Below are 13,628 nucleotides of genomic sequence, written 5' to 3'. Positions count from 1 at the left end.
CTACTTTTTTTTCCCTATAAAAATAAAATCCACAATTTCACTTTTTTTTTTCTCCAACGTTCCTTTTTAAAAAATAATATAAACAGCATCTCTAATCGTGCTATGTGGCTCCTCTTTCAAATTCAACGGTCCTATTTTGTTTTTTTTTAAAAAAAAAAAATACTAACGGCTCTCTCTAAAATAATTTCTCTAAATCCTACTATGTGTCTCCTCTTTCAGATTTAAGGATTCTGTTCGTAAAATAATTGTAAGGCTCTCTCTAGAATAATTTCTTAATTTCTCTAATCCTACTCTGTGCTTCCTCTTTCAAATTCAAGGGCTATTTTTTTTTGAAACAATTCTAACGGATCTTTCTCAGAGAACTTCTCTCTCAAGTTCCTTCTTCTTCTATAAAAATTGGATTTCTCCCATGCTCTTATTTACGTATGGTGTCTTCTTCCACCTTCTTTAAGGGTTCTATTCTTAAAGTAATTCTAAGGCTCTCTATAAAATAATTTCTCTAATCCTACTCTGTGCCTCCTCTTTCAAATTCAAGGGGTTATGTTTTTTGGAATAATTCTTACGGCTCTCTCAGAGAACTTCTCTTTGAAGTTCCTCCTTCTAAAAAAATTTAGGGTTTCTCGCATATTCTTATTTACGTTTTTTGATATGGTGTTGTCTTCTTCCATCTTCTTTTGATACTTGCCTACGATACTCTGAGTGAATGGTAATACATGTTAATTTGCTTTGATTTTATTCTACGTGTAGATTGTATTCAACCTTCAGTTCCTTTTGAACTTACTGTATCTGTGGTTTTTTGTCCGAAATTGGATGGGTATATGTGTTCATCTTCCCAAATTGATACTTCTGCATGTTTCTCTATCAACAGTTGAATCTAAAATCTGAATTCATCTAAGTTTGAAACTATATTGTTGTTTATTTAATTAATGGTATCCATAGTTTTTCTTGTTCACTGCCCATCTCCATGTGCATATGCTAATGGTTAGTGTTGTCCATTGTGATGACACCAAAGGGTTTTCGAATTGCTCATCTGATTGTGGGGATGCATGGCATTGTCTTGAACTATAGCTATTTTTATAGTTAATTGGGGATTTCTTCGTCGTAGATTCTTTAGTACAGCTTATTTGGAGACAATTTTGCTTTTGGGTTTCGATTTTTCTATTAATTTATGTGCTCATGTTCTGATGTGTTTCTTTTTATCTTAGAAGGATTTGGTTTATTTTGTTTTTGGTTTTTGGAATTTTCTTGTTCCGCCTTTATTTGGTTTTCTGATTTGCGGATTATTCATAATATGGGTTTGATTTGTTCGTTTATTTTGATTTGCAATCTTTTCCTCATGGATTTTCTTTTGGATTTTTACTTTGACCAAATTTTCCTCTTTGATGGTTTGTTTTGTTAATTTATGTTTTCATTTTTTGGTGCTTTTTTTTCCTGGGAAGGGTTTATTTATTTTATTTTTCGTTTTGTTTTGGGTTTATGGAATTTTCTTTTCCCCCTTTATTTCATTTTTTGATTTGGGGATTTTTCATAATTTGGGATTTGATTTGATCATTATTCTTGATTTGATGATTTATTTTGATTTGTGATCTTTATTCATAAATTTTGCTTGGGTTGGTTTGATGTGGCTCGGCTTTGTTTAGGCAAGGGTGGTACCTTGCATGAACAAAATTGAGAGTTATATCCTGTCAACCAATCAAACTATTTGGGTTTTTGTGCTTTTTTTTTTAGGTTTTTGGCATTTTGATAATTGAGTTTTATTAGGGATTGGTTTTATATACATATATTTTCTGAGTTTTATGGTTTTATTGGTTTTTTTTATTCTTTTTCTTATTTTTATCTTGACAATTAAATTGAAAGTAATTAAAGTTGTCAGGTTGGAGTTTATTTTTGTTTTTTGATTGGCCTGGCTTGGCTTTGTTTGGTGTGGCTTGGCTTGATTTAGGCAAGGGTGATTCCGTGCCTGCATAAAACCTAAGAATGACTTGGCTTTGGTTATGAAAGGGTGGTTCCTTGCATAAATAAAAGTTAGAATGGTTTTGCCTTGGTTTAGTCAAGGGTGATTCATTGCACGATATAAGCTGAGACTTTCATTTAGTCCAACTATCAAAGCTATTTGGGTTTTTGTATTTTCCCCTTTTTTTTTTTTTTGCTTTTCAAATTTGATAATTGGTTTTATTAGGTTTTGGCTTTTTATATGATGTGACTCTTAGTTTTCTTTTTGACTTTATTCTATTAGTTTATGTTTTTTTTTTGTTTTTTTTATTGGCTTGGTTTGATTTGGTGTGGCTTGGCTTTGATTTAGGCAAGGGTGTGATTCCTTGCATGAATAAAACTAAGATGGTTTGGCTTGGTTTATGCAAGGGTGGTTCCTTGCATAAATAAAAGTGAGAATGGCTTGCCTTGGTTTAGTCAAGGGTGATTCCTTGCATGAATAAGCTGAGAATTTCATTCCGTTCAAACTATCAAAGTTGTTTGGGTTTTTTTGTATTTTCCTTCTTTTTTTTTGCTTTGCACAGTTTTTTGACAGTTAGGTTTTATTAGGTTTTGGCTTTTTTTATGTGTGACTCTTAGTTTTCTTTTTGACTTTTATTCTCTTAGTTATTTATATGTTTTTCATTTTTATTTTTATTCTTTTTTTTATTTTTATCTTGACAATTAAATTGAAGGTTGGATTTTTTTGTTGTTTTTTGATTGGCTTGGTTTGGTGGCTTGATTTAGGCAAGGGAGATTCCTTGCATGAATAAAACTAAGAATGACTTGGCTTGGTTTATGCAAAGGGTGGTTCCTTGCATAAATAAAAGTGAGAATGGCCTGCCTTGGTTTAGTCAAGGGTGATTCATTGCATGAATAAGCTGAGAATTTCATTGTGCCAACTATCAAAGCTGTTTGGGTTTTCGTATTTTCCTTTCTTTCTTTTTGCTTTTCAAATTTTGACAATTGGGTTTTATTAGGTTTTGGCTTTTTTTATATGTTGTGACTATTAGTTTCTTTTTGACTTTTATTCTCTAAGTTATTTATATGTTTTGTTATTTATATTCTTTTTTTTTATTTTTATCTTGACAATTAAATTGAAAGGTTGGATTTTTCTTTTGTTTTTTGATTGGCTTGGCTTGGTTTGGTTTGGTATGGCTTGGCTTGATTTAGGCAAGGGTGATTCCTTGCATGAATAAAACTAAGGATGGCTTGACTTGGTTTATGCAAGGGTGGTTCCTTGCATAAATAAAAGTGAGAATGGCTTGCCTTGGTTTAGTCAATGGTGATTCCTTGCATGAATAAGCTGAGAATTTCATTCCGCCAACTATCAAAGCTGTTTGGGTTTTTGTATTTTCCTTTTTTTCTTTTTGCTTTTCAAATTTTGACAATTGGGTTGTATTACGTTTTGGCTTTTTATATGTTGTGACTCTTAGTTTTCTTTTTGACTTTTATTCTCTTAGTTATATATATGTTTTTTATTTTTATTCTTTTTTTAAAATTTTTATCTTGACAATTAAATTGAAAGGTTGGATTTTTTTTCTTTGTTTTTTGATTGGCTTGGTTTGGTTTGGTATGGCTTGACTTGATTTAGGCAAGGGTGATTCCTTGCATGAATAAAACTAAGAATGGCTTGGCTTGGTTTATGTAAGGGTGGTTCCTTGCATAAATAAAAGTGAGAATGGCTTGCCTTGATTTAGTCAAGGGTGATTGCTTGCATGAATAAGCTGAGAATTTCATTCCGTCAACTATCAAAGCTGTTTGGGTTTTTGTATTCTCTCTTTCTTTTCTTTTTGTTTTGTTTTTATTTTTTATTTTATCTTGACAATTAGTCTATGATATTTAAAGTTTAAATTGTTAAGTTGGATTTTTTTTGAAGGTTGGTTCAACTTGCTTGGTTTGCTTTGGTGTGGCTTGGTTTAGACAAGGGTGATTCCTTGCATGAATAAAACTAAGAATGACTTAGCTTGGTTAAGGCAAGGGTGATTCATTGCAATAAAACTAAGAATGGTTTGACTTGGTTTAGGTAAGGGTGATTCCTTGCATGAATAAAACTGAGAATTTCATTACGCCAACCAATAGAACTGTTTGGGTTTTTGTGTTTTTTTTTTAGCTTTTGAAATTTTGATGATTGGTTTTTATTACGATTTTTTTTTAATTTTATATCTTTTGAGTTTTAGGTTTCTTTTTTACTTTATTATCTTCTTTTTTTAATCTTTTGAAAATCTATTATAATGTTGAAAGTAGTTAACCTGGAGTTGTTTTTTTTTTTTTTTTTTGAGATATACTTGACTTTGGTTTAGGCAAGGTTGATTCCTTATTTCCTTGCATGATAAAATTGAGAATCATTCTGTCAGCCAATAAAACTGTTTTGCTTTTTGTGTTTTCTTTTTTTGCTTTTGGCATTTTGATAATTGTGTTTATCATATGAGGCTAGCCCCATGGACGAGAAAAAGGTCAACAACCTAGGAAATGCTAATCCCTGAACTATTAGACTGAAATAAGTTCTGGATGTAATTCCTTCATTATACTCGTTCCAGGAATGAAATCACTCAACCAACGGGAAGAGGTATGGAACTCGGTTTCTTCACTATTTTTATTCTTAGCTTTTATTTCACATTTTTCTATCATTATTTGTTATCTCAAAACAAACGCTTAATCATAGAGATTACAGATCGAATCTGCCTCTTCTATCCTTCATAATGGTTCGAAAATTGCGGATTGGAAGGGAGGAATTCATCTCCTCTTATCTTCTTCACGACGGTTATATTTCATTAAAGGTTCGTCTTCTTAAAGCCATTTTCACAGGTATCTTTATTTCTCCCTGTTCTTTGCATACAACTACGATTACATCATACACTTCAAAATTTTTGAATTTTTTTTCATTAGATTTCTTTGTACCAGGTTCATCCTATTCTTTGTGCAAAGATCCTACAATTCCCCTTGAATTCTGTAATATGGGAGTGTACAATTTGTAAACATAATGGGGTGATGGTTATAGAAGATGGATGAACATAGTAGTCAAATATATTCCTAGAAGATATACTTGACTGTCAATGGAGTTATTGGCGGTGTTTATGTTTGATAGTAGTTCAGCGCACCTAGATGTGTCCATATGTAGCTTTGTGTTCTTATCTATATCCATAGGAATTTTCTTGAGTTGAAACCTTAGATTATCTTCTTTTTTTTTTTTGAAAAATTTATTATATTTATGTGATTTTAATTGTTTGGGGTGACTTTTTGGGTTTATATTTTTAGTATTTGTTGCTTGACTTGCAACTTTTTCCTTCTTGAAATTTGACGTTTGAAATTTAGTAGCTTGGTTTTGAGTGATTCATGCAATGTGGAATAATTTTGTTCTTACATTTCTATTTAATTAACTTTTTTTAGATCATGAGGGAACACTGAACTACTTGTCACACCTTGATCATGAGGACACTGAAAAACAGGTATGGATATATCTAGGATTCTGTGACTTATTTTCCTGTGCATTTTATCAACAGATCAATGCAATCCCCTATTCAGGAGAGTTTTGATAAGTATCTGTGTGGTTCATGCTTTCTGAATGAGGACTCAACTTTACAGCTGTTATTGATGGGTGATTGTAAGTGTGTTACTTTTTTAAGAGTTTGATATGCATATGAGCCATGGGGTGGCCTGTGATTAGTATTTAACACTTTATCTCGTCTTTTGCAAGCAGATTGATCTTCTGTAGAGAGCACTGTGGCGGATAACTGGAAAGTCCAGGAGCACATACATAAATAGATATTATGTTTTAACTGTTTAAGTAGGAGATGGAGGGATAAGAGTATTTGCTCTTTATACTACTCTGACAGTTGACTACTTTTGTCTTTCCTTCAACTAAATTGATTGTGCTTTTGTGTTCTTGCCATCTCACAGATGCTGAAGAAATTAAGTAAACAACCTAGTGGTGAGGATTGTACGTGGAACACCTTAAACACTTTGTGTTGGGCAATAAGATCAATATCTGGGTCCTTGATCATATATCAGGAGGAACAGGTATGCAATTCTTTTGAGTTCGATTATGCTTCGCTCCGGAGTTGCTTATCTGCTTCCTAGAATAATATAAAATAGCTTTTAGTTGCCTAACATTGTCCGAGTTCGCTCTTAATTGTGTCTTAGAGTCGAGATGTTATCCCAGCTGGCGTATTTCTAATATTCATATATGAAGTTAAAATGAGAAGCGCAAACAAATGTGAATGGCAAATTGTTGAGCATGTTTGGTGGTGGTGGTTCCATCATACATGATTGTTATTCTTTGTTTCTTTCTGAAGTACTTAATGGCCTTTTTCCCCTATTTCATTGGCTTTCTGGATACTTGGAAGATGATAAGGGGAGGTCATCCAAAATCCATTGTATAGAAAATGGTGTAGAACTGTAGGGTTTAGGGAATTTGAACTCAGACTCTTACTTCCGTTGGCTGGGCCTATGGTTCACCATCCCATTTCTGCTTGTGAAAGAGTGAGCTTCTTTGCTTCTCATTACTTTTGTGTATATGTAATAACAGATAGATAGTTATAAATATTTGAATCTCTTGCTTCTTATACAGACATAGTTCTATGGTTGAAAGGTGCAATGGGTAAATGTAGCCATACAATCAGGTTGGGAATAAACCATTTCCAGCTGGAAATAGATGTTTCTATTTGCCTATTTCTCCCCAATCTCATAGGAAGATATTACCCTTTTAAAAAGCATGTTAGTTTTTTTAAACGCTTATATGATAGTAAAGTTTGTAACACATACCGTGCGAAGCGCGGGTACGCACCTAATTTGATACTTATAATCAGATTGGGATGCATGGATTCTATTTCCTTTTAACTTATTTGTTTTGGTTAAAAAGAAGAATGTGCATGGTCATCTTAAAACAACACTCGATTCTCATAGTGTGCTTTCTAAGTCTCTCACTTAATTTGTGGTTGCTTTAGATAAATTACTTGGAGGACTTGTGACTTTTTGGCAGTTCTTATATCTTTGTTTTCTAATCAATTACATTATGGTTTTGATGTTCTAAGAATCTTAATTTTCAATTCGAGTGTAAGGACGCCGCCATTTCACATTTAACATTGGGAGACACTGGAATCATGTGAGGCATTCTTATTATAAATATAACTCACAAAGTAAAGGAGAAGCAAAAAAAAAACAATTCTAATTAGTTGTTTCAACTACAAGGTGTTTTGAAAATACCTTTCCTTCATTCTACCTCATTTGCTTTTGATTTAAAATTCTCATAAAATTTTTTGAAACGATACTACCGTATGAGGTTATGAGCCAGTGAACAACTACTATATGCCAAATGTCTTTACCTAAATTGTTGTACATGTTCATAACATAATTTCATGGATGAGGATAGGTTTGGTTGTCGATAGATGTGAAATCCCAGCAGAGGAGATTGAGGTCTGTATTTTTTTCTCATCTTAGATTTACTTATCTAGTTCCTTAAATAATTCGGAATGTTTTTTCATGGGTGCATACGTATTGTAGTTTTATGATTGCAATTGATGGGTATTTATCTTGGTCTGCTTGCACCGATTTTCACATTCTAACAACTTTTGTCCCCCTCCCTCAAAACGGCTTTGATTTGAAAATATGCATATGCACATTTCACATTTTTTTCTTCAATGACTCTATTTTGAATGCAAGTCTAACTTCTCGACAACTGTAATAGCTCTTTTCTAATAGTTTTTCTATCCTACTTTGTGCTTCCTCTTTCAAATCCAACTACAATGATCCCAACAGCTCATTCTCAAATAATCTCTCTATCCTACTTTTTGCCGCCTCTTTCAATTATCTCTGCGTTTCATCTTGTTCTAAAAAATATATGGTCTCTCATAAGTTCTCATTTCTGTGTTGTTCTCTGGTTGTACCTTCTTTTGATGTTTGCCTAATTATCTCTGTGTTCCATCTTGTTCTAGAAAATTAGTCTCCCACAAGCTCTAATTTCTATGTTTTTTTACTCGGTGTTATCTATTTCTACCTTATAATTTTGATGCTTGCCTTCAATCCTATGACAGCATGCTATATGTCGATTCTATGGTGTAATAAGGAGAGTAATATGTGTTCATTTATTTGAATTGGTACTACATGTAGATTGTATTTGGTAATAACTAATAAGGATAGTGATATGGGATTAACTAAATCCACGGTAAATTTGCAGACATCAGAAGGATAGTTATGTGTATATATGTGAATTGATACTACATTTAGATCGTATTTGCTTGAATACGTACGGTTGATCTGCTTGATTATGATGTTTGCTTTCTTTCACTTTCTATTGAGTTCTTGGTATCTATGGACTCTGGTTTTTTTTGGAAATTATGATCGGCATATGTGTTTAGATTACTGAATTTGATACTTCTGCATCTTCCTTTTTTATTTTTAAAATCAACTGTTGATTCTAAATTAAGTGGAGATTGTAAGGCTAGAAGGAAGGGAAAGTGCTAGAGATTGTCATTCCATGGTTGAAGCTCCTGGGGAGGAGATAAGTCAGTCAGTTTCTATTAAGCTAATTCCTTCATGCTAGGAGTCAACCTACCCTAAAAGAGCGCTGTATGAGAACCGGCAAACCCTACCTTCCCTGGGTTTAGAGCTAGAATAAATAAGGAGTTAGTCAGCCTACGCTATAATCTCTTTTGCTAGAGGTTCTTACTCCAACGGGGTATATGAGCTATATTATCCGTAATATAGCTCATGCCTACTGCCTCCCTCTCTCTGGGTGTATGTTAATGATTAATGTCCATATGGTATGTGGGTTTTCCTTCTCTCCGTTTGTTTTTCTTTTTCTTTTTTTAAATTTATTTGGAAGATTATTCGTAATTTGGGATTTGATTGGATAATTAATTTGTATTTGGGATCTTTTCCTCATTGCTTTTGATTGGATTTTTACTGAGAACTAATTTAGTTCTAATGTTTGCTTATGGCTTTGGCCTTTATTTGTTATTATTTTGTGTTTTATGTTTTTGTTGTGGCTTTTCGATGTTGGTTTTTCTCTTTATTTTGTGGATTATCTTAATCATTGAGGTTTTCATTGAATTGTTATTTTGAGCTAATTTCTCTAATGGTTGTGAAGTTAAATGTTGATTGATTTATTTATTTTTTTTCCTATTACTTGTTGAAATTTCTTTGTAGTTGTCATCGATTTGAATTTGATATATTTACATAGTTCAAGAAACTACTGGTATTAATTAGTATGGTAAACAGAACATATTGATTGATCATTTATCCCAAAAGGCTTACAAATAATTTCGTATATAAGGTGGAACTTAAGTAAATTAGGAAATAAATAATTAACAAAACCACATATAATTAAACTGTACATATTGAAGAAAAATGATTTCGATCTCTTACAATAACAAAGTTATATTGATTAATTGTATCATATAAAACTGCAAATAATTTCATATTTAGTGTGGAACTAAAGTAAAATTAGAAATAAAATAATTAAAAAAAATTTACTTCCTCCTCTTAGGTTTTTTCATTGAATCTTTACGTTGTGATTTTTTTCCCCTATTATTTGTTGCAATTTTTTATAATTGTGATAGATTTGAATTTGATTTAGGATTCACCTTTCGCTTGTAGATGTTTATTGTCTTCCTCCTTAAGTTTCCCACTGAATCTTTATGTTGATTTGCGGATTTTTGGATTGAATTTTTATTTTCAGGTATGTTGTTTATTTTGTTTTGGATTTTGCTTCATTCATTGATTTTGTATGTTGATTTGCATTGTTCATTATGCATTGGGATTTAGTTTTGGTTTAAGGGTTCTTTTTTTTTTTCAAATTTTCCCATTTTTAACATACTTCAACATGCTCGAACCGGGTTTGAGCTCTCTTTGTTTAAAAAATAAGTTCATTCGAGTTCGTTCATAGTTGGCAAATGTCGAAACAAGTGCAAGTTAGTTTAAGTTATGTCTCCTTTGGATAAAGGATTGCATGATTTTGTCCACAACAAAAAAGGCATAAAATGTTTTAAGAGTTGGAACCAAATTTATCAAATTTATTATAATTCATTGTTCAAAATTTATTGTTTTAACATAGATTCCATTATTTTTAAAAGCACCGTCTATAATTCATTGTTTTTGAAAATTCCATTGAAAAAAATCATGGAATTAAGAAATTTCATTGAAAAAAACATTGGAATTAAGATTTACTCGATAAAACTCATCGACAATGAATCTTTTTAGAAAGAGCTTTATGCGTTGATTCTGAATATGTAATTTTTTTTAAAAATCTAACATATATTTTGAGAGTTAAAACTTTTTAAAATTTCATTTAAAATACTTGAGCTCTCATGGGCTATCACTATATGGGCTACTTAGCACTACTCCAAATTTATAAGCCACTCTCCTTGTCACTTGTGAGTTTGGAGAATTTGAGGCATACACAATAACTTGCATGTTTGGAGTTGGGCCTAACCATGCCCCTTACTTATGAGTTGAAACCTTAGATTATCTTCTTTTTTTTGAAAATTTTATTATCTTTATGTGATTTTAGTTGTTTGTGGTGACTTTATGGGTTTATATTTTTAGTATTTGTTGCTTAATTTGCAACTTTTTTCTTCTTGAAATTTGACGTTTAGAAATTTAGCAGCTTAGTTTTGAGGGATTCATGCAATGTGGAATAATTTTGTTATTACGTTTCTGTTTAAACTAATTTTTTTTTAGATCATGGGGAAACACTGAACACCTTGATCATGTGGACACTGAAAAACAAGTATGGGTATATATCTAGGATTCTATTGACTTTTATTTTCCTGTGCATTTTATCAACAGTTCAATGCAATCCCTCGTTCAGGAGAGTTTTGATAAGTATTTGTGTGGGTCATGCTTTCTGAATGAGGACTCAACTTTTACGGCTATTATTGATGGGTTACACTTTTTCAAGAGTTTGATATGCATATGGGTCATGGGGTGGCCCATGATTAGTTATTTCACGCTTTATACCGTCTTTTGCAAGCGGATTGATCTTCTGTAGAGAGCACTGTGGCTGATAACTGAAAAGTCCAGGAGCACATACAGAAATAGATATTACTAGCAATGAAATTTCTCGATTTAAAGAAAACAATTTCTTCAAGGAAAAACTTGAACATGGGAAATTAGAGGAGAATACAGACTGTGTACCCTTTCAAACATTACATGACCTACGAAAAATACAAAACTACCCCTGAGAAAAGCATGAGGACAGGTGTCAACAAGCCAGCGTGCCTCACCCGTTTTATTTTATTATATATATATATATAGATAAATATAGATAGATGGTATCACACCTCCCTCGTCTCTTTCTTTCCGATAAAAGTGGAAAAGTGAACCAATTCTCTATTTGATTGTGTTGCCTGACCTTCGATACCATTTCGCAAAGAAGGGTTTAGGATTTATGAAATGATATATCAGAAACAAAGAATCTCAAACATTGAAAAGACATAAAGACAGCAAACATATATACATTTTACATTTTATCTTGTCTTACATAATTGTTATGGTATACCCCACTGAGTTCCTATAATTGAAAATCCTATCCACTGCTAGTAGCTGGTACTCACAATCTTGGTAAGGACAGCAATTGAAATCTATTGGTTTTATATTATGTCACATGTTTTGATCATATGGCCATCAAAAAGTTATATTATGTCAATTTCTTTCCAAAAAGTAACTAAACTTTGTCTCTTTCATTCGTACACTTCATCGCCCAATCGATTTCCTTCGTCTCCCTTATCCTTTCCAACCTCAAGATCATAAAAATCTCCCTTCTTTCATAGTTTATTTCCAACCTCAAGATCATCTCTTTGTCCATCCTTTAAATTTTAAGTCACCGAAGCCACGTACATGGAATCAAGGGTGCACGATGTCACCTCCGCCAAGGTCGATCTGCCCCTCCTCAAGCCGTAATAACCAACAATGTCTCTACTTATCGAATTTGTGCTCTCTTCTCATTGCCAAACCGAGACGAGAAGAAAGTTGTCCATCTCGATCATTGGCCTCCATTTTTGTTTCATCATTTTACAAAAAAAAAAAAATCATTTCTATCTCATCAGTAAACATGGCAATAAACACAATAAATGAGAAGACACGTGGCTGCATTTCTATTCTCGGCTTAAATGAGCTGCGACAAGCAAATCCCTTGGAGCTGAACCAATGAAGAACTTATAACTGACGAAACTGTAGCTTGTAGGCATGAATTAGTACTCCGAATGATAGTGTGGTTACAATAGTAACAAAAAATGAAGCATCAAAATGTTTGAATCTCGCTACCGTGTAGTTCATCTTCATCAATTAGATGATTAGGACAGTTTTCACCTTCTTTTTCTTTGAGCTACAGAAAGACTGAAGTTCAACTTCATCAATTGTGCCAAAATCAGATAGAAAAATGCCATATGTCGCAAGCCTACGAAGATCGCGAGGAATGGGAGATTGCCACAGATCATCCCACCAAGCTGGAGGGAGAAGCGGCGTGAAAGCACATTGATTAGGCTGGTTGTGGCAACTTAATGGACCAGCAAATCTGTTCCATACATGTCCCCATCCAACCTGCAACCTTAAACCATCTGTCAACAGATTACTCTGGAAGCTGCTCAAGAATGAAAAACTTGAACGCGCAGAATCTTCTCCTGAAAAATAACACAGAAATGCTCAGATGTGGCAGGAGCATCTTGCAAAAGCAATAATCCCTTTTATGTAGACAGATTCATTTTTTCAAAGAACGGGTGATGTAGGGTGGGGACCAGGGGAAATGCGGGGGTTCAGAATTACCAAGATGGTTTGCTGCAGCCAGTGCTGCAATTAACTGGGCATAAGTAGTCCCAACACGCTTATGAGCCCCAGATACAACAGCATGTTTTGCGCGTGATGCAAGGAAGAAGTCCACAAATGCAACCCATCTAGGTGCAGGTCCCCAATCCTTCACTCGGAAATCTAAACTACGCAATTTATTATTTTGAGCAATATCTCCTCTGTAATGTTTGTAATCAAATCGAAGAACCTGGAGAGAAACATCTGAATTAGAACAAACCAGTATGAAAGCTAAAAAGTGTTGGTGCAACCTTACGGTGTTGATTTGAAATTTTGACTCCGAATAGGTTATCATGAAGATAATTAACTTGACAAAAAAGGAGGGGGAGAGTAGCAAACCAGTTCAGAGATTCAGCTACAGGACAAGTATGCCATGCATTACCATGCGATTGATGACACTATCATTTACAAATCAGGGGAATTTAATTACCTCTGCAAATTCACTTATATTCTGAGCAAGAGTGTTTACAAGAGTGGGAGTATCTGATACTAAAACCACCCTCGGTTTTGACCCATTCGGTAATGTCTTCATGGCTTTTCTGACACAACTCAATGCTGCCTGTAGAGCTCTCACAGACCTGAAATGAAAGACACAATAACAGCATCATATTTCGAGGCAGATCTACACATTATATAGTATTTTGAATATGTACATTTCTGTTTCTTGAGAACCTTGATCATATTATTAAGGCATATATTATGCCAGTTTAATCCACCTCTTTTTCCACTTTGAAAGTCAAAAAGAAAAGGACGAGGAAAAAAAGCCCAATCCTTCTCGTTTCTTCCGTTCTGTTGAATGTAGATCGTGCTCATCCATTCTCATTAATCAACACCAAGTTCTCAATTATATCAATCTC

The 13,628-nt window shown here is 33.3% G+C and overlaps 1 protein-coding gene across 1 annotated transcript; it reads right to left on the bottom strand.

Annotated features, from left to right (window-relative positions):
- Positions 1-12,041: 12,041 nt before the first annotated feature.
- LOC119997648 lies at positions 12,042-13,383 on the bottom strand. The gene is made up of 3 exons (XM_038844793.1): positions 13,202-13,383; positions 12,733-12,961; positions 12,042-12,590 (listed from the first exon to the last, which is right to left on the bottom strand). The coding sequence occupies exons 1-3, from the start codon at positions 13,301-13,303 to the stop codon at positions 12,256-12,258; spliced, it is 666 nt and encodes a 221-aa protein (XP_038700721.1). The 5' UTR covers positions 13,304-13,383; the 3' UTR covers positions 12,042-12,255.
- Between the last annotated feature and the right edge of the window lie 245 nt (positions 13,384-13,628).

The sequence above is a fragment of the Tripterygium wilfordii genome, chromosome 4 (assembly GCF_013401445.1).
Source record: "Tripterygium wilfordii isolate XIE 37 chromosome 4, ASM1340144v1, whole genome shotgun sequence".
Classification (NCBI taxonomy): domain Eukaryota; kingdom Viridiplantae; phylum Streptophyta; class Magnoliopsida; order Celastrales; family Celastraceae; genus Tripterygium; species Tripterygium wilfordii.
Note: the sequence above shows the minus strand (reverse complement) of the source record. Positions and strands in the feature narration are given on the sequence as shown.

Coding starts and splice junctions, on each gene's coding strand:
- LOC119997648 (XM_038844793.1), bottom strand. CDS start 13,303: ATGAAGACATTACCGAATGGGTCAAAACCGAGGGTGGTTTTAGTATCA. Junction 12,962..13,201: donor ATATAAGTGAATTTGCAGAG/GTAATTAAATTC, acceptor GTTTCTCTCCAG/GTTCTTCGATTTGATTACAA. Junction 12,591..12,732: donor GGCTGCAGCAAACCATCTTG/GTAATTCTGAAC, acceptor GTTATTTTTCAG/GAGAAGATTCTGCGCGTTCA.